This window comes from Chionomys nivalis, chromosome 17 (genome assembly GCF_950005125.1).
Source record: "Chionomys nivalis chromosome 17, mChiNiv1.1, whole genome shotgun sequence".
Classification (NCBI taxonomy): Eukaryota; Metazoa; Chordata; class Mammalia; order Rodentia; family Cricetidae; genus Chionomys; species Chionomys nivalis.
Window position 1 is genome coordinate 60,520,229 of NC_080102.1, and position 17,378 is coordinate 60,537,606.

At 49.8% G+C, this 17,378-nt stretch overlaps 2 protein-coding genes across 2 annotated transcripts; both read left to right on the top strand.

Annotated features, from left to right (window-relative positions):
- Positions 1-346: 346 nt before the first annotated feature.
- Positions 347-2,286, top strand: Hoxc6 (homeobox C6). The gene is made up of 2 exons (XM_057791972.1): positions 347-896; positions 1,640-2,286. The coding sequence occupies exons 1-2, from the start codon at positions 497-499 to the stop codon at positions 1,945-1,947; spliced, it is 708 nt and encodes a 235-aa protein (XP_057647955.1). The 5' UTR covers positions 347-496; the 3' UTR covers positions 1,948-2,286.
- Positions 2,287-5,041: 2,755 nt separating this feature from the next.
- On the top strand, positions 5,042-7,197 carry Hoxc5 (homeobox C5). Its single transcript, XM_057792130.1, has 2 exons — positions 5,042-5,495; positions 6,188-7,197. Exons 1-2 carry the CDS (start codon positions 5,042-5,044, stop codon positions 6,400-6,402), a joined length of 669 nt encoding a protein of 222 aa, XP_057648113.1. The 3' UTR covers positions 6,403-7,197.
- Positions 7,198-17,378: the final 10,181 nt, after the last annotated feature.

Genomic DNA, 17,378 nt, shown 5'->3' on the forward strand with positions numbered 1-17,378 from the left:
TTCCTCCCACTGCGAAGGATCTCCTCAGATGAAGCAACCAGGATGTAATGTTAGAAAAGGGGCAAATACAAAAGATGAAATCGAACTGAAAACACAAGGATTTCTCTCGATCTGCATTTGGCCAGAGCACAATAAAGTTAGCTGGGGCGAGATTTCCTGTGACTGGATCTTTCCTTCCGCAGCAGGGTAGGGGCCCTGCTCACGGACCTGCACCCCACCAACACCAGTTCCCTTACATATATATTCTTAAAGGAAATCCACGTCTTACTTTCAAAGCACACACTTAGTCTCAACTAGGGAATCAACAGAAGCAGAAGCGATTTTTTTCCCCCTTCTTGACATCTTGCTTGCGATTGGCTAGAAGGGGGTCAGCTGACTTTGTCATTTTGTCTGTCCTGGATTGGAGCCGTCCCTATAACCATCTAGTTCCGAGTACAAACTGGAGACAGAAATAAATATTAAAGAAATCATAGCCCGACCAGGTAAAGGCAAAGGGATGAATTCCTACTTCACTAACCCTTCCTTATCCTGCCACCTCGCCGGGGGCCAGGACGTCCTCCCCAACGTCGCCCTCAATTCCACCGCCTATGATCCAGTGAGGCATTTCTCGACCTATGGAGCAGCTGTAGCTCAGAACCGGATCTACTCGACTCCCTTCTATTCGCCACAGGAGAATGTCGTGTTCAGTTCCAGCCGGGGGCCGTATGACTATGGATCTAATTCCTTTTACCAGGAGAAAGACATGCTCTCAAACTGCAGGCAAAACACCTTAGGACATAACACACAGACCTCAATGGCTCAGGATTTTAGTTCTGAGCAGGGCAGGACTGCGCCCCAGGACCAGAAAGCCAGTATCCAGATTTACCCCTGGATGCAGCGAATGAATTCGCACAGTGGTGAGTTTTACAGCTCCGAGATATAAATTAAATAAACTGAACTGGCTTTATGACCGGCTTCCCTAGAAGAACGGGCGGAGAGAGTTTTTTATGGCCCCATAAAAACAATCACGCTCGTCTCCTCGCCGACACCGAGACAGGGCCCCCTCTTCAGCCCCCTCTGCTCACCTCCGGTCTGGCTCGCAGGGGCCTGGCCCCCTCGGTCCCTGACGGATTGGAAGGCTCCAAGAAGAGCTGAGGGGGCAGGAACAGGGCAGGGATGAGGGGAGGGGACAGAGGGTGGGGAAGCCCCCCAAAGTCTCTTTAGGTTGGAGAGAAAGGGGGGAGTTAGGAGAGGGCAGAGAAGTGGGGAGAACTTTTCAGGGAACCAGGATTTTGGGGAAGGTGGGGGGAAACTCAGTCCTTGAAAGATGGGGCCCTTATCCCCAGTAGTTGGGATTAGAAAAAAATAGAAATTTAAAAAGAGAAAAAAAGAAAAAGAAAACTCAGCTTTTAGACATGCAGCCCCGCCCCCCAGCTTTCTTTGGGACACACATCTCCCACCTCGTGGGAAGACTGAATGAAGTTGGGGTCCTGGCTGTACCCCCAGTGGGGGTGGGGCAGAGAAAAGGGGGGAAGGCTAGAGCTCGAAAAACCCGCGAATTGTGGGTCAAGTAGAGAGAGTCTGGACTTTGCTAGGCGAAAATGTCTTCAGAGGAGGCCTTGTTGATTGTTTCTAGTGTGTTTTGTGCCCGGATCTCTAGGGGTCGGTTACGGAGCAGACCGGAGGCGCGGCCGCCAGATCTACTCCCGGTACCAGACCCTGGAACTGGAGAAGGAATTTCACTTCAACCGCTACCTAACCCGGCGCCGGCGCATCGAGATCGCCAATGCTCTGTGTCTGACCGAGCGACAGATCAAAATCTGGTTCCAGAACCGCCGGATGAAGTGGAAAAAAGAATCTAATCTCACATCCACGCTTTCGGGGGGCGGCGGAGGGGCAGCCGCCGACAGCCTGGGCGGGAAAGAGGAAAAGCGGGAGGACACAGAAGAGGAGAAGCAGAAAGAGTGACCAGGACCTTGCACCCCTCTCTCCTCCCTTGCTCCTCCCAGCTCCCCGAGTCACATACTCTGTATTTATCACTGGCACAATTGATGTGTTGTGACTTCCTAAAAGAAAATAGGGAGTCAGACGTGGACCTGCAAGTCAGCTCTGGACCCCCTCCCGCACTGCACAACTCTTCACAGGCCTCCTCCTCTAGCTCCCCTCGCTAGCTCCTTCTCGGCTTATCTGCAGGCCCCTTCCCTTGCCCAGGCCTTGGGGACACGGTCCCTGAACCACGCTTCAGACTCTTCTGACGTCCCTCCAATTGAGCCCTAGGCTCTCTCCCCACCTCGAGGCCCTGAACTCTCCCCCCCCCAGCCCCCCCACCCCCGCGCAGATAGCCGGCTCCTAGGCCTGGGGCCTCCACTCCAGGGCCTCAGGGCCAGGCCTGGCAGCTGGAGGGCGGGAGGCCTCAGGAGGGCGCGCCTTGGCCCTACAACATCCCCCACCTCCACCCCGGGCTTCTCCCCAGTTCCTGCACAGCCCCTCTGCCCCAGCAAATGCCCAGTTCAGGCAAATTGTATTTAAAGATTCCTGGGGGTCATTATGGCATATTACGAACTGTGACCGTTTCTGTGTGAATATTTCTAGCTGTATTTGTGGTCTCTGTATTTATATTTATGTTTAGTACCGTCAGTGTTCCGATTTCATTTTTAAAAGGATTAAAAAAAGAGGGAAAATAGCAAAAAGAGAAAAAAAAGTGAATGACGTTTGTTTAGCCAGTAGAAGAAAAGAAAGAAAGAAAGAAACCCCCTCGTGTTATCCTTCTGTATAAATCCGACCTCTGGATCCGTTCTCGAATATTTAATAAAACTGATATTATTTTTAAAAGTTTATAATCCGCCTGTCTGTTCATTCACCCGCCCGCGGGCCTGCAGCAGAGCTCCCCGCGGCCTGCCGCCAGCCCTCCACACTCGCCTGCCCCGCAGCCGGGCGCCGAGCCTCGGTCTCTGGGTTCTCCTGGCTGTGCTGGGGTGCTGAGAGGCCTCTGGGACTTCCCCTACGAGGAGCAACACACACCCCGGAAAAGAAAAGGAGGAAAAACGGCCTCTTGGACTTTCGCTGGGGGCGGGGAAGCCTGAGTGAGCCGGTTGGGCTGCAAGCCCCACACGGGCCTTTCTTCCCGCCTGTAGAAGCCTGGAATCCTCGGCTTCTGAGCCCAGAGCCCAAAAGGCGAGAAAAGGAGCCTGATCCGAGCACCAGGTCGCGCCCCCTCCATCCCGCCTGACAGCAGCGTCAGAAGGAGGACCTGCAAGCAAGCCCCCCAGCCCGCCAGGCCAGGCCGGCTGTTGCAAAACGTGGCTGAAGCGCCCTGGCAACCAAGGACTGCGGTATTGGAGTCAGTTCGCTGGGACTGAACACTGATCCAAGGACATCTCGAAAGAGAAAGACTGGAAACTGAGTTCTGGCCTATGCTGGAACTCCTGACCCGCCAGACAAAATTCCTTCTTCATTCCAGCCCTAGCCTATCTTGTTCTTGCTTCTTTTCTCCTCAAATCTAATGTGTGGGGGGGGGGTTGGGGGGTGGCAGCAGGACCCTAACTGTTTCTAGACTCCAGCCTTCTTTCCCCAAGCCTCGCCAGAGACTCTGAGTGAGCCTAAAGGGAGAGGTGAGGGTGGGAGGTCTCCCGGAGGGGAAAAAAAATCCTCCTGAGTTTTGCAGACTCTCCATGTCCCTGCCACCGCCCTCATCCCCCCAGCCTCCACCAGCGGGGAGGGGCACTTCTGGCAGAGCCAGAGAGATTCTGGTGAAAGGCAGACAGCAAAGAGCAAGATTTGGGATTAAGAGAGCAGGGGAAAGGAACCAAAGACTGAAGAAACCCTGGCCAAAGACTGTCTAGGTTGCCCAGTCGCCTAGACTGCCCACCCTGTGCCTCTGAAGAGTCCAGAAAATTTCTAGGGGCCTTCTAGATTGAGGTTGCTGAGAAACCTGGTCTAAGGGCCTACCCTTAAAAGATTACAAGCAGGTCATTATCTGTGCCTTGCTCGTAATATTTGTAGCGGTTTGAATCATGCTCTCCAGGCCCTAGAGGGTCATCTGTTTGCTGTCTGAAATTCTGGGCATCAGTACCCACAAGGATCCCAGCTGTAGGAGGGTCCTCCAGCCCACTGTGTTTGCTTACACACATGGAAATGATACCTCTTACCTCTATAGGGTTCCTAACTTAGTGAAGTCAACCCAAGTCCATCTGGCCCCTCCAGTCATATCCCAGAGAGTCCTCAGGACTCTCGGCCTCAGAACTTCTCTGGCAGCTTCTGCTCACTCAGGAACCCCCCCCCCCTTGGGTATCCTGCCTACCTTCCAGAGGCTGAGCTCTTTTTTTCCAAGCTGAGAAGACAAACTCCTATTCAGCAGAGCTTAGCCCAACCCTCCCAAGCGAGAGCTCTGGATCTTTAGTGTAGGGAATCTAAGTACACCCTCTTGGTTCTCTAGCCTAAACTTTAGCTACCCCAACCCCCTTTCTCAGTCATTTTTGCAGTTTGGAAGTCTCTGGGGGCAGGGAACTGGCACTATTCATTATAAAAACCACATGTTTAAATCCTAAATAAGGCCTCATCTTTTCTCAAATTTAGGCAAAATTTTAAGGCCAGCTCAAGGGTTAGTTTGTCCAACAAGCAACTTCTACAATCCAGCTGCCAAGAGAAGCTTCAGGATGCAATTCCTCCAAGTAAGCACCAGGTGTCGCTGTGAGCTCGTTGTCCCGACCACCCCCCAATTCCAAGCACCATTTTTTTTCTCCCCCTTGCTTCCCTTTCTAACTCTCCACCCCCCCCCCCACCCACACACCCGGGTTGGGCTTTGCCAACATATCAAGATGCGTTTCGCCCGCTTCCATCACTAACCTCCCGGAGGTCATCAAGCCAAATTTATGAGTGGCCGCTCCAGTCACGTGACTCTATTTAAGGCTCCCTTATTTGGGAAGAGCGCATAGGATAAAGAAAGAGATATCTCCACCTATAAATTGTGCACTTTGGAGAACAAAAAACCCCTCAACTTCAAAGAGTCACAAATCACCCTTAATCAAAAAGGGTGCAGAAATTTTTTTGGGCCCTCCCCGCCATGAGCTCCTACGTAGCCAATTCATTCTATAAGCAGAGCCCCAATATCCCTGCCTATAACATGCAAACTTGTGGGAACTATGGATCGGCCTCAGAGGTGCAGGCATCCAGGTACTGCTACGGCGGATTGGACTTAAGCATCACTTTCCCACCGCCTGCGCCTTCCAACTCTCTCCACGGGGTAGACATGGCTGCCAACCCCCGGGCTCACCCCGACCGCCCCGCCTGCAGCGCCGCAGCCGCTCCGGGACACGCTCTGGGCAGAGACGAAGCGGCTCCTCTGAACCCCGGGATGTACAGTCAGAAGGCGGCTCGCCCGGCGCTGGAGGAGCGAGCTAAGAGCAGTGGGGAGATCAAAGAGGAGCAGGCGCAGACAGGGCAGCCCTCCGGACTGAGCCAGCCACCGGCCCCGCCACAGATTTACCCGTGGATGACCAAACTGCACATGAGCCACGGTAAACTTTAGGACTTCATTTTGCGCGCTCGGGTTCGCCTGGGTTTTATAGGCCATGCGGGGCAAATAAAGAAAAAAAACCTGCGGCCATAAATTTTACGATTCAGGCATCAATGGCTCGTAAAACTGTCCACTAAAAGGCTTAGAGGCTGTGTGCGCCCAAATTTACGACGACATAATTGGATCATAGGAACAAAACGTGTATAAAAGGCAATATTCAATTTTGGGGGGAGAGGGAGGGAGTTAAAAAAATAGAGGGATCCAAAGGGTGAGGAGCACGGGGCTTCAGAGTGGGGATCCCCCCGCGGGCTCCCTCCCTCCCCTGCGGAGCCCGGCCGGCCGGTGCTCGCGGCTCCGGAGGATTCCAGCGACTCGGGAGGGGCGGGAGGGGGGTCCCCGGTGCTCGGATCTCGAGGGTGTTTATTGTTCGGTCCGAGCCTGGGTCTCCCTCTTCCCCCCACCCCACCCCTCAGCCCCTCCGGCCGCAGAGTGAAGGCTGCGGTGGAAAGTTTACTGCCCAGGCGAAGGCGCTTCTCCCGAGGTTGGGCCTGTCCGCCTAAGGCCCTTCTGGCCTGTCCCACCGCGCTCACGTCCACCCCCTCCGACCACGGGTGGGAAACTGCGACTGGGGTGGGACGCTGAAGTGTTGCACAGTTTTCAACCCTTCCTGGCTTGGGGGGATTTATGTTCCAGAGACGGATGGCAAGCGGTCCCGAACCAGTTACACGCGCTACCAGACCCTGGAACTCGAGAAAGAATTCCATTTTAACCGCTACCTCACTCGCCGCAGGCGCATAGAAATCGCCAACAACTTATGTCTCAACGAGAGACAGATCAAGATCTGGTTCCAGAACCGCAGGATGAAGTGGAAGAAAGACTCCAAAATGAAGAGCAAAGAGGCTCTTTAGAGGAAGAAGGGAGTCCTCAGAGAGCACCCCGGTCGGCTTTTGATCCCTTCTTCCTTCCTTTTCGGTTTTTATCGTTCTAGATTTTGGGGCGGAGGCTGGAGCACTGGTTCCAGGCCTCCAAACAAAAGCGCATTTCCTTGGCATTCCGAATCCCCACCGACCGCAGGGCCGCGTGCCCTGCCCATTTCACCTCGGCTCAGCTGAACACCCCAGACCCACGACACACTCGTGTAGGGTTTTCCCGAGGGCTGCGGGCTACAGCGGGCCAGTGCTGGATGAACCTCAACCTGGGCTGCCCCTCCGGCTCCTAGCCTGGGCGAGGCCAGCCTGAGTTAAGGTGAGGCAGACCGGCCGCAACCCCTTTCCCCGACCTCCACCTCACCCTCTTCTTTGTTCCTGCTGGCCAGGCCGCTGAAGGCTGCTTGTGCCAGGCAGAGGTATGACCAGACTCGGGGCGCTTTCCTATAGCAACTAACCTTTATAGTTTCTAAACTCGTTCTTACTTATTAATGATTTGCATATGAAAGGGGGAGATGAATGAAAGTGCCCATAGCCCCTGAGGTTGTCTGTGTTCTCTCCAAACCTTCTAACCCCTCCCAAAGTCCGGGAATCTCCCCAGCCTGGCCTGCTGCATGCACTCAGGTTCACAGCCCCAGCCTGCTACCTAGCTCAACTATTGGGGTCTCTTGCCTTTGGACCCCAGCAAGTGGTTCTTGAGGCTTTTTTGCTATCCTGAATTTCCTGCCATGACTTTCTCACCCTCCTGACCATTGCAGTCGCCCAACTATTTATTGACTCCAGGTTCTTTCTGAAACTATATTTTGTCATATCAAATAAAAACGAAGAAGAACAAGATTAAAGATGCAATGACTTCTGTCTGTTTAGGGCATGCAGTAAGCAGACGTGTCTAAACAGGTTCTGAAGTGTATGGGGAGGCCCAGTCTTTAACCAATCCCTTTAAAAATACTTTAAACACTTCTAGGAGCAGCAAGAACAGGGAAATGTAACTGAGTTCCAAAAAGGGCCTCTGGGGTGAAGGGAAGGGTACAAGGCCTCCCATACTGGTGTTTCCCCAGACTTTGCTACGCCCTATTCTTACCTTGAGTAAAAAGACTTCTAGACTGCATGTCATCTGTACTTAATGCCAGGACATAGGAACTAGTGACTCAGGCCTTTCTGGGTCTCCAGATCTCTACTCCGTCTGAGTCATCCCCGAGGGTCCTGACTGGACATAGAGGGAAGACTGAGTCCTCGGTGTAGGGCTATGTTTGACCCCAGAAGGGTCCCCAGCAATAGTTGATACTGCTTGGTAAAAGAGATGCGTGGGAAGGGGAGCTGGTCACGGTTTGAGATGTACTTCAGTTTTCTAAGATGTAGAATGGGGTGACTGGGGGGGCGTAGGAGGACAGGGAGTGCAGCCTGCCCTGTGTGCATTTCTGCCTCAAAGAAAACAGACAATCTGCTCCCTGTCTTCCAGGTTCTAAGCCAATGAAGGAACGTTAACTGGATCAGAGCTACATAGACCAGTGTGGGAGTCGGTTTGCTCTAGTTGATCACAGTCTCTGAAATTTTGATGGAGGGGGAGGGGGCACAGCTAATTCAACTGAGGCTGGCCGAGGCTTCTGCTCTGCTCAGCTCCACTCCAAGTTCCTGGGATGAGCTGGAGGAGGAAGTATTTTATAGTAGAAACAAATGTGGGATGGGTCCATAAAACTCTACTGTGTTTCCTCTCCAGCCTCCCACAATGGGGTGATTTCCTAGAGCCAAGACTAGGCCCCTTATACTGGAGGTGTGGAGATCTGAAACTGGGCTAGGGGCTACTCTATACTAGGACAGAAAGGGAATAGAGTGGCTCTGGGGAGAGGCAGGGAGATTTCTTTTTTTATAACCATTAATGCTGATACTCCTTGGATTATTAAAGGGCTTACTTACTTTTTACTTTGCCGCCTAAGCTATTGTGTCTGTCCCCATCCCATGCTTAGCATGTAGGAGGTCTCAGTGAGTATCTATCTGCTGAACTGGATCCATTACCTCCCTTCCCTTCCTCTGTGCTCAGGAAATGTTAAAGCACTGCTAAGGTCTCAACTTGCACCCCGGAAGCTGGGCAGCCCAGCCCCAACCTTCTCTCTTCCTCTCCCCTCTTTCTCTCTCTCTCTTTCTCTCCCCCCCCCCACACACACAAAGAGAGAGAGAGAGAGAAATATAATGTGTGTTTTTCTTCAGGGAGTTATTTTAATTTTTTCTACATGCTGAGTTAGACTATTGGATGAGCACTGAAGCGTGAAGAAGTGCTACCAGCTCAGATGGCTAACACTTAAACAAGGAAGAGGTTATGGTGCCCAGACTCACCAGTTCCAGCCTCCCAGGCTTCATGAGGCCCTGTGTCTTCTCCCCAGCGGGACACATCAGGGCTTGATGAGCCCAGGGATAGATGGGGAACAGGATGGGGTGATGCTGACCAGACCTGCCTGGCAAAGTCCACCTGCCCTTCGGTGGATTGCTTGCCTCCTCCAGGCAAGTCTGAACTTCTTATTCCCTGGAGGAGCTAGCTGAAGGACTGTCTCAGCTTGCCTGGGTTTGGAGGGAAAGCTGTGCCTACCAGCTCTCCTTTTTGTCATGGGCCTGAGCCCTTGTCCAGCTCCAGCAGTGCTGCTGGCAGAGGCAACCCAGACAGAAGACACAAAGCCAGAGGCCTCAGACCTCTCCTGGCCTGGGAGTGGGTGAGGCCTAGAAATCCCTTTTCTCTTTGACCAGAAGCTTCTGCTTAAAGTCTACCCCATCCAGCTGCCCCGGGGACCAACTTCCAAGTTCCAGGGCTTAGCATTGCTCTGGGAGAGTAAATAGAGGGGCTCCTTGTTTCCAAAAGGTGGTTAGGGAGCCAGAGTCCACCTCTCTACTTTGCCCTAGAGCCCACCCACTCTGACAGCAGGAAAGAGGGGAAGAACCGTGACTTACCTTCCGGGGGAGTGAGAAGAGGGGACACGGCTCACTCTGAGCAATTAGAGGAGAACAAAATAGGAAGAAAATATCAACAGGACCTTGAGGGCATCAGGTCCTTGGAGAAATAAGTAAGTAAGTAAGTAAATAAGATCCATTTTCTCCCCCCTCCCCCCCTGCAAGGGGGTGCAGGGAGGGGCAAAGGAGCAGCTTGAGGGCTTTTTACTGTAAGTGAGCATTAGAGGACTAGAAAAGGCTTCTATGTGTATTTAGGACTTTGAAACTTTTGGAGGTTATTTATGTGAATGGCCTGAAGGCAAGCCCGTGAGTGGCTCTTGGGGACCACGTGATGTCATTAAACCAAGTTTTATGGTGTAGGGAGAGCTGACAAACCCACAATATATTTACATCATATATAATCTTAACTGTCCAGCCATGCAGCTGCTGGTGAGGTTTAGTGCTAGGACGGAGGGCCTGGCAGTTAGAGGGGATTACAGCGCTGGGGACGATGGTGAGAGGTTGCATCTTCGCAATGAATCCCTGGCGATCACTGTAAGTTGATTCTCTCCCTCCTTTCTCTCTTTCAGGCCCTTTCTCTCATTTACTTAACTCCCTCCCCAATTTGAAAGAAGATGATTCTCACCCATTAAGGGGGAGAAAGAAAAAGGCCTCCTTAGACTTCCCCAGGGCTGGGCGGGAGAATAAGGGGAGCTTCTGGGATGTAGGAAGATGGAGGACCTTTTCTCCCTAGACCAGGCCTCCCTTCTGCAGCCTTCACTTGGCCTGGCTGCTGCTAGTCAGCTGGAAAGAAGCCTTGCCTCTTCAGAGCTTTGCAAGGTCTTTCTGACCCTCTGTGGGTTTGGAAGAAAGCCAAACCAGGGGCAGAAACATGGCTGTTTGTTTGTGGGGTTGTACAAACCCTAAACATGAGGGCAAAGTGCCTCTGGCCCTGTTCCACCGAGAGGCCCTGAGCCAAGGGTACACGCAGGATAGGAAGTTGGGGAGGAAGACAGGGAAAGACAGCTTTGTGATTTCTGAACCTACAGACTGCTGCTTGTACTGATCTCAACGTCTCAACAGTAGGCTTGGGTGGGCAATTACCCCAGCCTCCAGAGTCCAGGTCCTGGGTGTGTCTGGGACCTAGAAGGCTCATGTCTTCCCCAGTCCTAGCTACTAAGTCCCTCCAGCATCCCCAGCCTTGCCTAGGTGAAGCCAGGCCTTGGAGACCTAGAGGTCTCTGGTTGGTGTGCAGCAGATGTGTGTTGGATGTGGTTAAGCGTGGAGGCAACTTATTTGCTAGACTCTGGAAACCCCCTACCTACGTGGGGGTGGAGGGAGAAGAGGATATGGCTCCCTAGGAATGGAACTAGCAGGATCCTTATTGTGCAGGGCACACTGGGGCTCCCTTCAGGTGTCTATCAAGGAGTACCAAAGGAAGCAAAGCAGAGGACATGTGCCCACCATACCTGTGAGGTTCACCTCCCTGGGTGTTGGTAGATTAATCCACAAAAGTGACTTGTGAACTCCGAATTCCCGGTGCTTGCTCACTGGATGGGAATGAGGAAAGTTTACAAAGATTTGCAAAGACTAGAGGTCAGGGGAGCAGAGGGGGCAACCTTCCAGAAGAGAGGACTGCAGTGGGAGAGGCAGGTCTGAGCAGCTATGCAATGGGAAGGTCATGCGTGCTGTGAGCACAGTCCAGGATGCCCTACAACACAGCAAGAATCAACTGAGCAGATCTGGGGAGAACAGAGGCCAAAAGGCAGGGGAGGCTCAGCCAAGCTCCAGCTTTATCTCATCCCATCTGTGCTTAAACTCTCAAGCATTAAAAGCTCAGGCCCCAGTGTGCAGGGCTCCTCTGAGGCACTCTCTCAGGGCCCCCCAACTTGCTGCCTCTACCCTCTTGCCCCAACTTCTCTGCTTTAGACTCTCCAGGAGAGCATTCAGAAAGCTTCCTCCTTAGACTCTGCTTGCCCTCTCCCACTCCCCTTTCATCGATTATGATTTTGAGGGTTTCTGGAAATGTACTGACCTAAACATCAGAAGATGGGAGTTTCCATCTCTTAGGGACTCTTTCCCTCTTGAGCCTCCCCAGGGGCTTAGTGGAAAGCCAAGGGTCTTTAACCAAAAATTTAGTCTGTGTCAAAGCTGCACTCCCTTGTAACACTCCAGCACCCTCCCTGTCCCACCAATCTCAGCCCTTTCTCTTTCTCTCCCAGTAGAGGGTGAGGTTAAGGTGTCTCTGTGTTTTATGGATTTACACAGCATCTCTTGGGGTCATTCAACACTTCTCCGCCCTCCTTTTGATCTTCAGGCTCAAAAGTTCCATTTCATTATCTTTACTTCTCTTTTTAACAATGGGACCTCTCTCCCTTCCCATGTTTTGCTTTGGTCAGGTCGATATAAGTAATGTGTGCCTGTGTGTGTGTGTGTGTGTTTAATGTTTTGCTGGTCTCACCTGGAAAGGGGCAAACCCAAAAGGGAGCTGAGATTCTTGGTTTCCCCACCCTCTTTTCTGGACGAATTTGAGATGGGGGGATGGGTAAACAATGAGGTGCCAAAGATGCCCTAGTCTACCCAAAAAGCTTTTAATTCTGTTCCTAGGTCTTTAATGCCCAAAAGGAGCAAAACAACCAATCAGCAAAGAATTTAGCAGAGTCACATGCCCCACCAACCAATCAGCAAAAAAGTGCTTGGATCAGGGTCTGGATCTGGCTCCTTCCCTTCTTCTTCTTCCCTCCTTCCTCTTCAGCAAGGCCTTTAAGGACCACAGTGTTCAGAAGCGCAAGCGCAAGCGTGGAGGGGAGGTGCTATAATAAGCAGATTGCAGTTCCCGTCTTCAGTTTTAGAAGCTGTTCTAAGGAGTCTCTTGTATCCCTACTTTCTAACAAAGTTGTTTTTGGAGTTCCGTCACATTTTGGGGGGGCATCTGGAAGCAGTCTTGTTAGCTAGTGTGACCCTGTTCGAGTCTCTGGCTTTCGGGAGGCAACTCTAGATTAGGCTACAGAGCAAATGCAACTGACGGAACTACAGCCCAGAATTCAATTCTGCGTTACTTCCCACATACTGGCCTTTCTTAGCTTTTGGAGTTTTCATCCTCCTGATATCCTCTTAGGGGCAGGTAGGACAGTTAGAAGATTAACTTTCTGGAAATGCTCCAGGAAAATTAACTTTATCAGACTGCCTCAAGCAATGTTGTTGGACATGGAAGCAAAAGTATAGATGGTGTTTGAAGGTTACACTTGATACCTCTAGTTTGTCAAACGTCTTTAACCCAGGCAAGGAGAGTCTCTTTCTAAACAAGTGAGTGGACTCAAAGAATCTTCTTCCCCCATACTCAACAACTGATGGGTTTGTGGAAGCCACTTTCCCTTCCTTTCTTTTTAACAAGATATAATAAACTTGACTGGAGCGTGTAGCTCAGTGGTAGAGCATTTACTTAGCATACTCGAGACCTTGGGTTCAAAACATACATATGTTAATACATGTAATGATAAATTAGATGATTATCTTGTGTTTATGCTACCAGAAGGCACAGTCGCTGACGGTGGGTGCACGTGTACTTTGATATTGTATTTATGTTAATCAAACCAAGTAAGGAAATCAGAATAACTTGATCAACAGTTCTGGATGGCATAGTGTGTGTATCCAAAGGAAATACTTACGTTTGTGGGTACTTGGACACTGGTATGTCCAGCCTGGGCATTCTTTTCGTATCTCCAGGGTTTTGCTGGAGGTTAGTGAAATTCTTCTGCCTTCTCTTCTCTCTGATCTTCTGCATTCCATGAGCTAAAGGGTAAGAGCTCTCCCTGGGCCTCTAAGCCCTCTTCTTCAGGTATTATGGATAGGAGGCAAGAGAGGATAACCTGATTGTCTTCTGGGTGGGGTTGATTTGGAAATAATGCATAGGCTAAGGGGGACGATTAGAGTGAGAAACCAGAAACAGAGACCCTCTTCTAAAGCACGGGGTTCCATTTGCCTCTTTTATTAAGTAGCATTAAAGCTCATTTCCCTAGTAGCATCCTGTCTGAGACCAACCCTCTTCTTCAGTGTGGCCCTGTCACACTGGGCTCACCAGATACCATGATAAGCCAGGAAAGACAGCAGACCTGCTGGGTCCCCACAGGCCCCAGGAAGAGAGATTTCTCAGAGTGACCCTTTCTTCTTCATGTCCAAGTATACTGTCTCTCTTAATCCTGTTAGAAGCTTTGGGATGTTTTTGAAGGGGAAAATGCTGAAGCATCTTTGCTTTAGTTTGATGTCTTTTTTGTTTGTTTGGTTTGGTTTTGATCTGTGTCATTTTATTGGGAGGACAGCACTGTCAGTCCCGCTGAGCCTCCTCCAAAGTGCAGCTAGAGCAGCTGAAGCCCTTGGAGAGTGAGAAGAAACTGATTAGAATGCCAAGCTAGGGCTTTTGGGTTAGGACTCTAATAGATGTGATGTTCGAAAGCTAAGAAAGTCAAATACCTCACCCCCAATTTTTGTAGGATCATTGCAACTCCTAGTGGTGCGCTTGTTCTGATAAAATCTTCCGGGCTTCTCTGATGGAGTTTTAGGAATACCACGCCCCCCAAACTGCAGGTAGTGTGTAGACCAAGTATCATGTCAAAGTTTTTGATCCCTTTGTTCTTGAGTCTCACAGGATTCTGGAACTCCTGTCCCACTTTTAAGTCTAAAGGAATGAAAAGCTAGGAGGAGATTCATTCTCTCTCTCTCTCTCTCTCTCTCTCTCTCTCTCTCTCTCTCTCTCTCTCTCTCTCTCTGTGTGTGTGTGTGTGTGTGTGCCTGTGTGTGTGTCCACAATATAAAACTTAGGAAAGTTGGGCTAGAATATTTGTTTAGGACATTGCTCAGCCTCTAACTGACCACCATTCGAAGTTATGGTGAAGTCACATAGAAGGTTCTGGGCACCCTGTGAGATAGTACAGGAAGGAGGCCTGTCTCTCTAGTTCTACCATGATATGAGAAAGATGGACAGTGGAATGGGTAGGGTCACTACCCTGGGATACTTTCCTATGGCACCATAGGTCTCAAAGAGACAGAACAGACTAGCTCTGCCCTCTAGGGATCCTTAGTTCTCTCACCACCTGTCCCTGAACACTAGGACACCTAAACACAGAAATATATGTATATATCCAATTATACTTTGATAGAGGTGAAAAGTTTGGTTGGACACAATAAACCAGCCTGCAGCCAATTTCCCGGTCCTTCTTTCCTTTTCCCTCTTCCTACTAGCCCAAGCTGGAAACCATTTGTCCACACCCCACCCCTCAAGCCCTCAACCTTTGACTTACTTTTCTTCTCCAGCTCTGGAAATCAGACTTTAGAATAGCCCCTAATGGGTGGTAGCTGTGCTCTTGGTGACTCTCAATCCTGTTGTCCTAGACTGAATTTTGAACTATGTGAAAATCCTGGGGCGGAATAGAGAGGGGGGCATAAAAAAAAACAGACTTTTATGTCTTATTCCTTCTTCTCCAGGCTCAAAAGTTTCTTTGCTCAGACATTAAAGAAAACAAAAATTAAGAAAATGCTTCTTTAACTTTAAAAAGTTGACGTTCTAGTTGGAAAACTCTGTCTCTGTCTCTGTCTCTGTGTGTGTGTGTGTGTGTGTGTGTGTGTGTGTGTGTGTTATAAGGGGTCAGGTCCTTTGCATTAGATTGTATATGTGTTCCCCTCCCCTGTGGAGGATGGGGGTGGCTAAGGTTTTATTGGGGGAGCCTTTCCTGTTGGGGGCAGAGTTGGGTCATAAACACCTAAGGAGGCTGTTTTGATCTGGTGAAATCTCAGGAAGCAGCGTCTAAGGTTTTGCTTTGTAAATCACTCTTCTCCCAAGAAGCCTGCTAGACCGGATTGCACTTCCCCAAGCCCACCTAAGGCCTCTCCTAACCTCCCTTCTCCAGTAAACCAAGGAAGAAAAATGAAAGGACTTTCAGAGTCCCCCAAATCCTTTGCCTCCAATAAGAAAAGGGTCAGTTAGTGATTTCTCCCCGCCCCCAAGACACACAATGTTTTAACCGTAAAAATCAAAACCTTCATTTCCTTTTTCCCCCCATGCAAAACCCAATCAGCAAGACCTTAATCACAAAAGAGCTAATTCTGAAGACAAACAATTTCAGAGCCTGAAAGGGGAGCCCTTGAGGCTCCTGCTGTCTCTTTACTTTGGCTGTAGGAGGCAGAGCTGGCATGAGGCTTGCAGCGATTTCACTTGGCTCTGGACGGAGAGCTAGCTCTGCAATGGAAGGTTGTGTTTCGGGGAGTTCACAGCTTTCACACAGATCTTTCCACCAAACTGAATACATTTGACCTTAATGGTTCTATTTTATGACGATAATCAATGACTCTTCAGGTATCAAATACACCCCAGTCTCCACAGTTCCCTTTTCTGAGCTATGAGTCTACTGAGCTAAAGAAAAAGAACAGCCCTCCACCTCTCTCTTAAGTCTGGACAATATCTTGTTTTGTTTTGTTTTCCATAAAGACAGGGTTTCTCTGTGTAACCCTGGCTGTCCTGAAACTCTCTCTGTAGATCAGGCTGGCCTTGAACTCAGAGATCCACTGGTTTCTGTGCTGGGATTAAAGGTGTGCTTTTGGAACAACATCTTATCTGGACACTTTAGACACTTTCAGAGTTTCAGGCATCCACTGCCAGTAAAATACCCTTACACATAGGAAATAAAGGCACACATCACACAAATTCCTAGAGTCTTTTGATATTTACAAAGCTTTGCACCCATCCATTTCTCAGGGAAGTTTGGGCAGTATACCCCAAACCTATAAGCACCAGGGAAACCTCCTCATTCCTAGAACAGATACAATGCAGCTGATGTGTCTTCATGGAGAGCAGTGTGCTTCTAGAGCACACATGTAAATGTTCCTCTAGCTTCTTCTGAGTTTGTAGCCGAATGTATGTTTCACCTCCTTCTCCGCTCCACATTTGTATGCAGATTTAGAGATCCACAGTGAACCTAACGGTCTTCTGTCAGATTCTTGTGTGCATAAGACCGATCTTTCTCAATAATGGTTGGAGGTATATGCTGGGATGTGTTAGCACAGTTCTCTCTAAACAGCTAAATGACTATTGCGAGTCTTTCCTCCTTAGAAAGAGTTGTGCATGTATGACTCGGTTTTTATTTTGAAATTTTTATCTAGAATTATTCAAGGTTCTTAACCAATAAAATAGCTACATATTGAAGCTATGTATATGAAGTGTTTATAGGTGTTACCGTATTTGTGCAAATTTAAAATATTTGAACATCTGTTTAGACAATGCTTCTAGGTGTAAGTGCATAGATTTCCCCCTAAAAAAAAGTTAACATTCTACAGCCATCTGTTCCACCTCAAGCACCTTTGTGACCTATAAAAAGATATGTAGTGAGTAGAGGTGGGGACCCAGTATCACTAGAATGTGTTGCCTATTAAAGCAAATTATTTTATCCACCACCACCAAGATTTTCTCCAACTCTAGTTCAGCTGAGTCATGGGACTTGTGAAAACCCTGAAGGGTGTCATAGCCTCCTTCTAGCGGACTGTAGCTAGAGCCTAAGATCCCAGCTCTAGCTTCCATCTTCAGTACCACCAGAGGCAGCAGCCCAGAAGAAATACCGTGTAGTTCTCTGTTCACAGGGGTGAAGGGTTTGTAGGTGCACACACACATACACACACATATACACACACACAGGATATTTGAAACTTGGAAGAAAAAGTGTTTAACTTCTAAATATTTTTGTAGATGCCCAAATGATGCCAGGGTCACTGTGCAACCACAATCTCCCTTCCTGCGTTATTCTGGGTACCCGGGGCCCAATTAAGCTGGCCGCCTAGTCGCGGCAGGCCGCTCTTATCGGCGGGATTGATGCCTTCTCAGCTCTGTATATCATTTCCAAGATTTTTTCTGTCCAACTCCTCGGCTGCTTTGGCTTCTGCGGCTTTGACTAATGATTGCTACAGATGCCAACGTCTCCAGAATCCTAATAGCCAGGCAGACCGACTCTTATTTACCCGACGACATTACTGTGCAGAAGGAATGGGGGTTGAGGAAC

Excerpts from the sequence above, each read along its gene's own strand:
- Hoxc6 (XM_057791972.1), top strand. The coding sequence starts at position 497 with ATGAATTCCTACTTCACTAACCCTTCCTTATCCTGCCACCTCGCCGGG. Across the intron at positions 897-1,639 it reads GCGAATGAATTCGCACAGTG|GGGTCGGTTACGGAGCAGAC; the intron begins GTGAGTTTTACA and ends CCGGATCTCTAG.
- Hoxc5 (XM_057792130.1), top strand. The coding sequence starts at position 5,042 with ATGAGCTCCTACGTAGCCAATTCATTCTATAAGCAGAGCCCCAATATC. Across the intron at positions 5,496-6,187 it reads CAAACTGCACATGAGCCACG|AGACGGATGGCAAGCGGTCC; the intron begins GTAAACTTTAGG and ends TTTATGTTCCAG.